Source organism: Tetrao urogallus, assembly GCF_951394365.1.
Source record: "Tetrao urogallus genome assembly, chromosome: Z".
NCBI lineage: Eukaryota > Metazoa > Chordata > Aves > Galliformes > Phasianidae > Tetrao > Tetrao urogallus.
Window position 1 is genome coordinate 40,739,506 of NC_136816.1, and position 13,940 is coordinate 40,753,445.

The 13,940-nt window shown below is 38.6% G+C and overlaps 1 protein-coding gene across 2 annotated transcripts in view; it reads right to left on the minus strand.

The window, feature by feature from the left end:
- Positions 1-13,940, minus strand: part of TJP2 (tight junction protein 2) — a gene marked incomplete at both ends in the record, with an annotated part of 76,721 nt that overhangs the window by 19,385 nt on the left and 43,396 nt on the right. For both annotated transcript variants that reach the window (XM_079548568.1, XM_079548567.1), the window contains 2 exons: positions 1,855-1,979; positions 4,212-4,265. In XM_079548568.1, coding sequence (XP_079404694.1) covers positions 1,855-1,979; positions 4,212-4,265 — 179 coding nt within the window. The remainder of the gene's footprint in view (positions 1-1,854; positions 1,980-4,211; positions 4,266-13,940) is intronic.

Sequence of the window (13,940 nt, forward strand, 5' to 3'; positions counted from 1 at the left end):
AGAAAAGTATTTTAGTCTTCATAAAAACACAAGAAGAAAACCTTCCTCCCCCACCCCCCCTCAGGAATGAGGAGAAAGATGGATCAAAGAATTTCATTCACCTTAGCAAGAATTTTTTCTTAAAAACAGTACTTGTTAGACAGACACTGTAACACCTGAGATTGCTACAAGAAGCTTTCAATATGTTTGATAACCAGTTTGTGTAGAGTAGCATAATTTTGTATGTGTATTATTATGTCCTGCTTCAGTTAACTACCATAGCTTCAAGGCAGACTTTGATTTCTTTTGTTTTAAGAATATTCATGACAACAATCAAACTTTCTATCATTTATTTATTAAGTTATTCGTTAACTCACCATCTTTCACACTTAGTGGTAGCTTCTTTTTCACAGCAGCATGCAAATTTCAAGATAGATTCAAACTCACGCACACAACAGTATTCATGCAAATCTAAACAAAAAGACTACTTTTGCGCAATCTTCTGAAAGACTGCCATTCAAGCCCTGTCTATTCTGGAAGAACAAGACCAGGGGAAACCAAACCAAACTCACCTCCCTCAGAAAAACAAAACAAACAAACAAACAAACAAGGCAAAAACCCAAAACAAAGCAAAACAAGCAGAAAGACTCAGGTCAAAAGAGATTATAAATTCAACTTTTCAAACTTCCTGTGTGTGTCAAAGAGACCATTAGCATTTGGCCACCCACAGGAAACAAATCCATAACATGATAAATTAAAAACGTATCTTCTCAAAAGGCATTTCAAACCTACAAAGTGCAGGAGATTAAAAAAAATCACAACTCAACATATTACTTTTTTCTGGTGTTTACTCAGTTACTAACCTTACATAGCCTCAGTTCAAACAATTATTGGCTAATGTACCTGTTTTTCAGCTAGATAAAAGAAATTTTTAGTACCAATTATTTTCTCTACTCTGTAATCAAGTCACATCACCATCTTCTTTTTAAGTAAGATTATATACTTTAAGCTTCTACTTGTAGAGCATTTCCTCTAACTCCTGAATGACTTTTGTGCCTCTTTTCATACCTTTCCAATTCCTTTTACTGAAAAAGTATGCCATTTTCTGTTCTGCAGTACTCATCTAGTCCTTCAATAACCACTCGAATGTGAGAGCCTTTCCATTATCTTGCCAGATTTCTGTTTGAAAAAATGACCAGAACCTTCTCTTTTGAATTACTGTGCAGCATTATCATTCTTCTGAAGTTCATCAGATATTCTAGGATGAAAATCCAATCAGCAGTGGACTGGAAACTATTTCAGCCTATAGATTTAAAAATACTTCTCTGCAATAAATGTTGTCTCACCAAGGAAGATGTAATCTAAAAAACACTGGAATGTCTTTATTTCTTTGAAAATAATATTTAGCAAACAATTCCATTTCTCTTCCCTCGCCTGTTATTACTTCTAGTACCTTAATGGTTGAGACCCTCCATTAGACTACCTGACTTAGGCCATTCTCATGAAAACTAATAAATGACCAGGAAGTACGTTTCCTGGAAGAAGAAGAACAGAATGAATGTTTTGAGATGCTAAGTATTTCTGTTGTTTCTTTAAAAGACTTCCCAACGGAAACACACTGGCCATAAAAGCTTTTCAACATTACTGAAATTTATTTTCTTAGAAAACAGCAAAGAATAACAACCCCAGGTATTGTTGTTTTGTTTTGGTTTTTGTTTCCATTTAAAGCAGTCATCTAGGACTTCAAGAAATTATCAAGTCTCAGTAGGACTAAATCACCAAGACATCAACCACAACTCTCTGACGGTTTTAAGTATTCTACAGCCATGCTCCTAAAAATATGTTTGTCAGACAAAGAAGTAAGAAACTGCTTACTGAAGTAATCCATCTGCTGGACCACCTGGGAGAACATCTGAAATGACTATTGAGGTTTCACCATTTTCAAAATGTGGGTTATCTCTGCCACCAGAAACTGCAATCCCAAATCCTCGTTTTGAATCCTTGGAAATAAAAACAAATACAACAAAACTCAATGCTACCAGCAGACATTTTGATAGAAAGAAGAATAATGTGAATATTCTTATGATAGCACTCTATTCCAAATACAATAGTTGCATGAACAGTTGCAGAAACACACAATACTTCTAGATTTAAAAAGGAATAAAACAAATAAATAAAAATAAAAAAATAAATCAATCCATGTAGCAAGGTAACATGTTCCCATGTTCCAAATCCTCAGACTACACAGAACACTCTAAGTTGGAAGGGACTCACAAGGACACCGAGTTCAAATCCTGGCTCCACACACGATCACCCAAAATTAAAGCCACATTTCTAAGAGCATTCTCCAAATGATTCTTGAACACCAGCAGGCTTTGTGCAGGGCTTCTCTCTCATCTCCCAGTCTGTACATATACCCCAGGGATGCCTTGATCCCCATGCAGAACCCAGCACTTATATTTGTTAAACTTCAACCCTGCGACGGTAATTAATTAAGCAGACTATTCACTAATTTAGCCTACATTTTGCTATACCATCCCACTAGGTATTCATGCCAAAGTTATTGTTGGATATATGGCTCTATTTTGTTAGGAAATCAGATCAGCATTTCTATTATGTCATCTTTACTAACTGCTATCTAGTCTTTCATTACTTATTTACTCCTCAACCAGGCTAAACAAGATCATGGCTGACCAGAAAAAACAGGCCAAAGTACTCGTGAATTTTATACCCTCTCACTATTGAGTATTTTAAATAAGTAATTAAAGTTGAACCTGCTCTCATAGAAATGTCAGATCTGTAAATGTTCAAGTCTGGCATTCAAAAAAGTCAAGGAAGTACTTAACGAGATGTGAAGGAATCATGCCTGTAACACTAAACCTGAAGTGTTAGCATAATTTAAATGTAGACAAGAACATGTGCACAAAACCATACATTTTATTTAACACACAGGTTGAATGCTATTAGCTACTCAGAAAAGACCCATTCCTTAAAACAAATGTGTATATATACACACACAAGTTATGCCACAGGAACATTTTAAATTTTAATTAACTTACACATGAAATAATTCACCAGATTAAAGCGGTACTTCTTCTACAACTCTACACATGTATTTAATCACATGCCAGCTTGCACTCTATTAATGTCAATATTAAGAGATTATTTCTTCAAGGAAATAATGAAGCTTCACATTTTCTGCATCTTAGCTTTACAGGAAGCAGATTGGTGCTTCAAGCCAAAACAGTACAGAATTAAAACTAATTGTAGAACTCAATGGTAGTGCTTCAAACAGCAAGCCCATGGCTCATACTGCTCAAGTGATACAGAGCTATCTCTGAATTAAAGATTTAATGCACATTTGCAAAGAACTCAATACTCGAAAAGCTGGGAATTTCAGGAACTAAGATCTTCTGCAGTGTTTCCCCTGTCCATGTCTGCAACATGAAAAACAATCCATCTCAGAAATTCACCCATAAAACCAGTTTTGTGAGGCGACTGTTTTACCTCAGGTCATTGAGTTCATTTCAATGTAGGACATATGAAAAACATTAATAGCATAGTACAGCCTGCTCACTGAACACAGATCACCAAAACTGCTGGGAAGACTACCAACACAGTTGAGCAACATATCCTGTACTGTATCGTGGTGGCTTAGCCCTTACAGAACTCACAAGCAAGAGACAGACTTTGTTTAAGTCAAAAGGACTTGCAACATACCAATCATAACTTCAGCTTTTCTTGAAAGTTAAAGCAACACTTGTACCTTGCACATTTTAGAAATTTAGATGAAGTACTTTACCACTGAATTCCACACTGGTTGACATGACCGTATATATAAGCAAATCAGTGGAGATGTGTTCAATGATACTTACAAAGCTTGAGCATTAATCACAACTGCAAGATAAAGCCATCTGCACTGTTTTTAAGGTTATTCAGTGACGAATTTTGCTATGTGGCTGTTGTGTAGTACATTAGACTGCTGTTACAAAGGCTTAATAAAAATAAATATAGCACTTAAGCAGTTAATTTAATGTAATTTTAACATTAAAAGCCACATTATAGTATGAGTAACTAGCAATTAAGCTTTGAAATGGAAAACATATCTAATTCGTACAACACATTAGTCATCCTCTGGGCTCAGATATGCTAATAACATTTATTGTGAAACATATTTAGGTATCAGCAGTACTAGTATGTCCACAAGCCAAAAAATATTAACAGGCACTCACCTTTTGTAAGGTCACAGTGTACTGTTCCCATATCAGCTCTTCCATGCCTGGGGCCTGTTGCATACAGAAACCAATTAGCAAAACAAAAAGCATACAACTACCTAGACTGTTAAATACCCACTAAAACACAGATGTAAACATAATATATTTATTATAAGCATTTGATATAATTAGTACGAAACACGTGCATTTCATTTAGTGATGGCTTGTTTAAAAATGGAAAAAAATATCTAAAGGTTCCGGTTGACAGAATTCCTTCAAATTTCACTGATTCAACAGTTCATTCTAATTTTCAGAAAAGCTTCTTTTAGCATAAGTAGTTAATTCAAATCACACTGTCATGGTATAACCCTGATTCAAAGTACACAAACTGAGTATCTCTCCATTTCAACATATCACAAGATCAGTAGTTGAAACTGAGAATATTAAAAACCAGTGAGCCTTCAGATCTTTCCTCTTGTTTGCCTGGAATTGGCAAAATGCTAAATCCACTGAGTTATACAATTGAATATTTAGATTCTCCAGCTAAAATTTTATTTTACAGAAAAACAGTGTATCTCTACATAGCACTACTATATCCATTTCTATGACACTTCTCAGATGTCTATTTTTCAATATTTTTTTTTCTTTCCACATTTCCAATATAAACTGATCCTGAATGGGTCTGTTTACCTTATGTGATATAACCTGAAATCTTTCCAACTTAAAGTAAAATACAAAATAACTGCTTAGGAGGCAATGCAACACCACTACTGAGTAGTTATTTTGTAGGCAGTGAAGGAGCTAGCACCATATGATGCACCACTATGTTGTCGGCAAATGCATCATATGGTGCTAGCTCCTTCACTGCCTAGCCTTGAAATGAGGAGAAAAAAACAAACCACAGTATTTGACACTAAAAACTTTTCAATTCAAAACACAGAGCATTCACTTGCAAAAAAAAAAAAAAATTCAGGTTCTTCATGAGAATGTGCATGTATGCTGAAGTCAAAGTTTTATTTGTTTTTACTGCTAAAAATAGAGCTTTCTCTCGGTAAGATATGAGTTTCCTGAGGAAGCAAAAGCCATATTAGAAGCTCAGTTTTGACTTAGTTGTCCTTTGAAAGGCTTTAAAGGGATTACTGGTGACAGCACTAGCCCAAAAAAAGGAGAAGATGTCACACACGATGGATATGCCTGTGCTTTAAAGCATCCCTCATTTTTCCAAAGCAAATGTTTTTGGGCAGTCAGTAGCAATTTGGCAAGCCATGGATGCTGTTTCTCAAATGCAGAGAATCCCATGATGTATTCTTCCAGTGGAAGTTTCAAACACCATGAAGTAGAATGAAGCATTCTTACCAGGAAGTTCACAACACCAAACAACACTAAATGTGCACCAATACTTTTCTCCTCCAAAATGGACACTATCCAGTTTCTAAGACTAAGTTTCTAAGAGTCTAACCAAAAACACATGTAGCACATCTGTTAAGAGAATGACTTAAATTGAAATTAACACAAGTGAGTACTCCTCAACTTCTACTTGTCTAGAATGAGCGGCATTTGTAACTTCCTATTAAAATGTATGTGTCTACTGCCAGAGAGTTACTCTGCTGAAACATACAGTGAAATTATTTTCTCTCATATTCTCTCATATTTCTCTGATAGCAATTTACGTGCCTAACCCTTCAGCAAGCTGACAGAGAACCATCTCATGACACAGATTCCCTTACACAGAGACATCCTGTAGACTAAAAAAATTTAAAAATCTGCTATGAGAACCAGAAGCACTGTTTGGCACTTGCTTGTCCAGCATGTATGAAAATTGATAGTTTAGCTACTACTGACCCTCAGTTATACCATTACTGTCCTACTTTTCTATATGGTACCTTCAAACTTTGTGGTCTGTGCTGAAGAAAGGCCTCAGTCATTTAAATTACAGTCGGCTTCACTGAAGAGAATTTTAGAAATGAAATGGGATCAAATGACTGGTAACATTTAAAGGACAAGCAGTCAAGTTCAGATTTTGTAGACAGGTAGATGGAAAATCTTTTCTATCTCTCTTACTTCATACAAGCCCAAACAACTAACGTATGTGGCAAGAGCATCATTTAAATTCGATTTACACTGCCTGCAGTCCTTACCAATGCTATTTACCAGCCCAACACACTGCTGAGACTGGCTCTGTTCAAACAAAAGTAAGGCAGGCAGACTGCTCTTATGGGCAGAGGGCAGTACACAGACCCTCCTCTTCCAGCATCTCTAACATTGAGCCTTCTGATATTCTATCTGTAAAAGGATGGTCTGAGAAATGACTGCTTGTTAAGTGAAATGCTACAGCAAAGGGATTAAGTAAAGGAGAGTAAAGATACTGGGAGAGGATCTATAGGTAGGAAAAAAATGAGCTTACACGAATTTCCTTCACCAAAACAATGGCTCTAGTGAATTGTGTAGTAAAACCTTGCACCCGAGACAAGAGATGCATCATGTAGCAAATGTATACAAAACTAACACAGGTAAGTATTTGCTCTGACAAACAAGTCTCGTGATATCTGGTCATAAAAACGAACAGTAGGAAAGGAAAAGAAACTAGTGCCTACAGATACTACAGTTATGATCCTGTAGGATGTCAAGCCAACAGCATCATCTCATCTGTGCCCAGAAAATGTTCCTTAAAATATCAGTTGTGATCTTCACACACCTCCTGTGTAAATCTGGGGGAGGGAAAGGCAAGGGAATTTTTAGCCTGAAACTTATTAAATAGAAGACACTTGAATAATTCATTTTTAAATTTGTAATTAATATGTTTTCAGAAATTGGTCCTTGGGAAACTGACTCTCAGTTGCTGTATACCATATTAGTAAAGGAAAGTACATTATGTACTTGCAAAGCTGATTTTGTGCAACATAATTACCACGACAGCAGGACCAGCTCTGCCATACTGATAAAGCCATTCAGGCTCTGCAACACAGTTCAGAGAACTGAATGGTCACCTTGGAAGCTTGTAAGGCAAAAAAACACATCTGTACTCAGCAGTAATCCCTTTAACATTATAAAAAAATACTGCTGCATGCCATTGCCACGATACTAACTGATACTGACAGTTTACTGGGGAAGACTAAAAGGAAGGAAGAGACTACAAACGCTAAAAATCACCAGCCAAGGACTTCCAAAGCTATGGTTATAAGTATCCACCAGAATAACAAAATTCCTGTGTTCCACACCTAATGACACGACTGTCCTCTGTCTGCATCACGTGATGGGTTACAAAAATCTCTCATCATCCTAGCCAATTTCTTTGCTCTTTGTCTCTAGGGAAACAAGAAAGGATCTGAACAGCCTGGACTTCCCTTGTACGATTGCCATTTCAATGCAAGATCATACACAGAAACAGAGAAAGAAAGGCAGGCAAAACAGTGAGGATTCTGCATCCAGTAACTGCTAGTAACTGCTAGTAATTGTTTTGCAAGGTTTTGCACAGATAGCAGGATAGCTACAGGATAGCTGCAGGAAGTGCGAATTGTCATTAGCTAGTCTAAATTCATTAGTGACTAAAGTCAGTCAATTTCTATTGAGAACACTGCAGTCAGGATTTGCTTAAATCTGCCTAATTCTGAACACCAAAACGACAGGTGCTTTCAACATGCCCAATACAGACCACTTGAGAGAATGTGTGGCAAGAAACAGTTCAGAGTTAAAAAAAATAATCTGTGAGCTACAAACAGCAACTCCCATTGACATTCATCTGCGATTTATGCAATTACTTGCAACTCAGAGATGGCCCCAGGCAGCTTCTTCCAGAAAACCACCACCAGAAGACCTGCCACCACTATCATCAGGCTGTGAAAGTGAGCTGGAGGGGAGAAGGAGACACAAGGCACACGGGGGGGGGGGGGGGGGGGGGGAGAGGGAGGAAAGACCCAGAGCAAGATGCAACAAAAAGCAACTCACGTGTCCCCTTAAAATCCTCAACTTTTTGACTGCATGTGACCACATTCTCTGCAGAGCTTGCGCTGTCTTCATTGTCACGGGATATGGTCTGTTCAGGGACGCCGTGCATCCTGGTCTTTTCATCTGTTTCTACCACTCCACACGGTTATGTAATTCTAATACAATAGTGGCCTACATACTAGAACAAATCCTGCTGTTCGTTTCACACAGAAATGCATCAAAACCACAGCAGGGAAATCTACTCAGAGTTTTACCAACTCTCGCTGTAAGAGGCCTCAGGGAAAGAAAAAAAAAGAAAAAAAGACTACCCCCTTGATTTTTAAAATAATAGGAATAGTTGTTATTTTAAGTGTCAGAAACAGATCAAAACATAACAAGCTACTCTTTTTACAAGCACATTTTGGTTCCCTCCCATCACGAACATATCTGAAACTTTAAAGAAACAGGGTACTAGCGACTTTTAAGACAAAGGCACAGAGAAGCACAATGAAGCTTACTTGAAAGTTACATTCTGATCATAACACTGTATAGCAAGAATTACCACTTGACTCCATTATTTTGCATTTTGCATTTTAAACTGTGTTTAACAGCCTCTATCAAGTCTCAACAATTTAACTACTGGACCCAGGAAGTCCTTAGGCAGAAGTAATTGTAAACATGCAAGTAATTCCTTCACCTGCACATGTATAATTAGATTTAAACACTTCCAGAACTAACATTTTAAAATATCCTGGGGATATGACTCTAGCAAGAAAAATAGAAACAACTTGCTAATAACCACGAGTAGCAGATATTAGATGTCTGATAGAGCAGGAAGTAAAATTGTCATAATAAGCTGATCATATAGCCCAAAAGATGACTTTACTGGAAAATACGTCAGGCTATCATTTCCATCTACTCCATACAAAGGGTGTGAACTTAAACCGTAACCAGAGTTTTCCCCCGGACTTCATGCAAGTCTCACAGGCTGTTTAAAATGTGAAACAGACAGGAACATATAGCAACACTCAGTGCACTACGCAACACTGAGTGAAAAACCCCATCTACAAGTTGTGTTTCTTCTCCAGATGGGTAGTTCTAACTGCTGAAGGTGAACAACATTCAATTGAGAAACCTGGAGTTGAAGGTTTTTCTCTCACAGGACTGAATTCTGCATCCTGTGTTTCGACTGAATTCTGCATCCTGTCTTTCAACTGTATCCTGCCAATCTTTGGCAATTCCTTGCACTAGTCAGCAGAAGTACATCACACAGAGGTTTGTGCTGTTCAGCAGCCTCTGGGTGGGCCTCTGCTGCCAGAACACCTGAGTGAATGGAGGACTTGGCACTGAAGCCTGGTCAAAACAGTGGAGAATCTTCATCAATGTATCTAAAGGAAAATAATCATTCTGCAGAACAAACTCACATTCAACACTTCTAAAACCACATTTTCATCTATTTATTTAAAGAAAAGTGTCAATAAGAAGAAACAAATGTAAAGATGTAGTGGAGATGCCTCTATCCCTGTCCTTGCTCACGTGTTCTCCTCACTGCCCTGACAACGCTTCCACAGCACTCTAAACTCTGAATTTAAAAAGTAGCATGAAACAAACATCCCCATTTCCAGACAGGGAAGATGTGGTAAAGAAAAACAGCAAAGCATTCACCATAAGTTAAGGTCTTTATAACAACAGCCTTTCTTTGGTTTTGGTCTGTTCTCTCCTCTAAAGGAAAAGGAGAAAGCAGATGGATTTTCTCTAGCAACACTTAAAAGAGTAATGGGAATAAATAAAAATCTAGCAGTCTAGAAGTATCACCACAAATGTAAGAATTTTTTCTTGCACAGTCACAGCAGCAGCTTTCAAGTGGCCAGTGAGTTAAGAGAAAGTTGCTGCCTTATGCAATTGGATTTCATTTTGGGAGAAAACAATTTCTGGAGGATAAGAATTCTTCAATTTAACTTTTCTAAGTGAGATGGAAAGCTATTCTTAATCTTTTTAAAAAACAAAACAAAACAAACAAACAAACAAAAACCATTGGCCAAGCAGATCCACAATACCTGCATTTAATTATATAACCAGCACTCTATTTTGACTTTACCTTCATGACTCTTTGCAAAGACTAAAGGAGACTAACTAAGCCTAGCTACACACTCAGCACAAGATCACAAATGCAAGCATAAGCCTATGACATTTCACATCTACCTGATATTTATAACAATGTACATTTTAAATTGAAGTTCCTTTTGGGAGGAGGAAAAAAAGAAAAAAAAAAAAAAAGCATTCAATTCCAAGCAGCAAACAACGCCTTGGTTCTCTGTCTGTTTAGACAGTGAAGAGTTTGTGAGTCCTGCAGGGATAAGTAAACTAAAAACTAAACAAGACGACCTGTCCTAAAAAACAGTGTTAGAAGACAAAGAGAGCTTCCAGAATTCTGCAGAGCAACTTCAGAATTTCAAAACATTCTGATAACAGTGTGTGATAAGAGCAGACAGGTGGTGATGTATCATAGCTGTTTTGATATGTTCGCAGCATGCCTGGCCTCAAAGGCTGTAGATTATAAAAGATGATTACAAAAAGAATCATGTAACACAAACAGTGTATCCAGAGCCTACCAAATGTTTGCAGTAACCACAGTGAACAAATCACCACAAAGTCTGAAAAGAAATGGCATTTTCATCAAGCATTTCCCCATGCAGTAAGTATGCCACTCAAGCTACTTTGAAGTAAGAAGGCTCCAACTTAGTTATTCTCATCAAATGCCTGCATATGGTAAGGAAGATCTATGATCAGAATCTAGAAGGATAGGAAACACCATTTATCCATATATCTTTTATAATAAAGCTAACAGAGCAGTTGCTCAGAGAAGCTGTGTTACCCCACCCCTGGAAATATTCAAGGCCAGGCTGGATCGTGCCCTGGGCAGTCTGAGCTGGTGAGTGGCAGCCCTGCCTGTGGCAGGGGGCTTATTTAAAGTCCCCCCCAACCCAACCCACTACATGAAAACAGCCATTTTATAATAGTAAATGTCTCACATTAAAGAAAAAAAATGATAGAAAATGGTTTGGAAACAATAACCACTTGGAGTAACTCTCAACTGTTCTTCATCAAGGCACAAACTCTTTTTTTCCCCCTAGTCATGAGAAAGAAATTAATGAAACGGACAACTCCACATTAAAAGATACTCTGTATTCAGGATCATCAGTTCTACTTTCACATTTGAGTAAAATTAAGATGGCTGCTATCACCAGGACACAGGAGCTTTGGAAAAAAAAAAAAAAAAAAAAAAGCAATCCCTGTCACTTACTATACATGCAAGAATACCTACAGTTCAGCACTGAAGTGACATTCCTTAAAAAAAAATTCTTTCATGTGGAAAGAAGCAGTACAACAATTCTTTCCTTTCCAGTTAAAGTCTATTAACAGAACTGTGGAATCACCAAAGCTGGAAAAGATCTCTAAAATCATCTATTCCAACCCATTCTCCTACCCCCTACGCCCACTAACCATGCCCCACAGTGCCACATCTGTATCCTTTTCTGGAACACCTCCAGTGTTCCACCACCTCCCTTGGCAGCATGTGTCAATCAGTTATCACTGTTTTGGATCAGACGTTTTTCCTAATATCCAATCTAATATCCAACAATTTCATTCCTAATCTGCCTCATTTCTCCTCATGTCCTGCCTTTGGGTTTCAGGATGTAAAGTCGCATGTTGTGCGTGTTACAAAAATGTACTTTGCCACAGTGTATAGTAACTTCTCTTGTAACAAGTGAAGTGCACAGAACATGTGTATTATTAGATTTCTTACGAAGAATATTTTCACAAAAATGCACTTAGGTGCTATAATCTTAAGAGAAGGGTTATCTAAAAAGAATTGTTTAAACAGGTATAAATGAAGCATTGTTGTGCTGATGATGGACACTATCTCACTCACTCTCCCTCCACAAAGGAACAGGGGTATAAAATATAATGAAAAAAGGCTCAAAATTAAGAATAAGGAGATAATTCACCAATTATTGTCATGGATAAAACACACTCAGTGTAGGTTGACTAATTTATTCCTTATTACTAACAGATTAAAGCAGTGAGAACTAAAGGCAAGCAAAAACACTCTCCCTTCCCAACCCCACCCTCATACCTCATTCCCAGGCTGTGCAGGAAAACAGGCAATCGGGGCTGCAGTCAGATCACAGTGTTTGCTGCTGTTGCTCCTTCTTGGTCACTCCCTTTCCCCGCTCCACTCAGAATCCCTCCCACAGGATGCCATCCTTCCCAAAGTGACCCTGAGTGGGCTTCCCACAGACTGCAGCTCTCTGAGCACTGCTCCAACGTGCCTCTGTACGACAGGGCTCACCCTTCAGGGGTGGATTTCTCCAGCATGGGTCCCTCCAGCCCTCCTGCCCCACTGTGGGCTCCTCTCCATGGGTTGCAGCTTCAGCCCGGAGCTTCTCCTGCAGGGGCTCTAGACTCCTTCAGGCCTTGTCCACTGCCATATCATAGGCTCCATCATGGCTGCACATGGAGATCTGCTCTGCATGGTGCCCACAGGCTGCTGGAGGACAGCCTGATCCACCATGGGCCCCTCCTGGGCTTCAGGGGGAGCCCATGCACATGCTGCTGCTTTTGCACTGACCATGATGCTTGCAGGGCTGTTTCTCTTGCATTTACTTACTCCTTTTTCTCACTGCGTCTGGTGCAGTGTTTTAGCTCCTCTCAAATAAATTATCTCTGAGTATAATCAGCATCACTTATTGCTCAGCTCTGTCCAGCAGCAGGTCCCTTTTAGAGACCCTGAAGCTCTGATCTAACAAGAGACAGACCACCTGCTGCCAAAAACTGAATGCATAAGCCCAGTGCAAGCATAAATTTTCTAATCACTTCTTCTTCAGATTTGATACATTGAACAGTATTGTACAAAAACCAGCCCCTTAAGATACAGAGAAGTTGCTGAAATACCAGCTGGATGAGTAAAGTGATCAGAAAATGGTTAATGGCTGGACCCAGAGGACAATGGTCAGCAGCTAGAGGCCAGTAACAAGCAGAGTACCCCAGGGGTCAGTAAATGGGTCTAGTCCTATTTAACACTTTAATTAATGATCTGGAGAATCAGGCAGGGCACACCCTCAGTAAATATATTGATGACAGAAAACTGGTGAAGTTGCTGATTCAACAGAAGGTGGCAACTTCTTATCTCTCATCTCTGCTCCTTCAGTCTCTTTTCTATATTCTTCCCTGCTTCCTTTCCCTTCTCCACTGGGCTTCCTTATCAAGACATTTTCCCTTATATCCTAAATTTTAACTGTTTCCCTCCCTGAGATGGTATTTGATAAGATTTGGGTGGACAGTTGAGTATTGTAGTCATATGTGTTTAACACATTCTTCTTACAGCTCATTAGCATACAGAGGAGTGTTAACTTTAATATTAATGTCATGGTTAATAAAGCAAAAGGTCTCACGCTGTGCAAAACAGCCTTCTAGATTCTGTGCTGAAACATTACATGCTTATTTCTACAACTTCAAGCCAAAAGAGGACTGTCCTGCTCCTGTAAGACTCTCCTTTTACTGCTTTTTATGCCAACCTCACAGGTTTCCATCCTGAAGATTTTCACATGAGATAAGCAAGCATCAGTGTGAAAAACCCACAGACTGGGACTGTTCAGCCTGGAGAAGAGAATGCTCGGGAGAGATCTTAGATATGAGTGTGTATAAATACCTGAAAAGAGGGTCCAAAGGGGACAAAGTCATGCGGTTCTCAGTAGAGCTCAATGCACAGACAAGAGGCAACGAGCACAAACTAAAACACAAGAGGTTCCCTCCAAACAC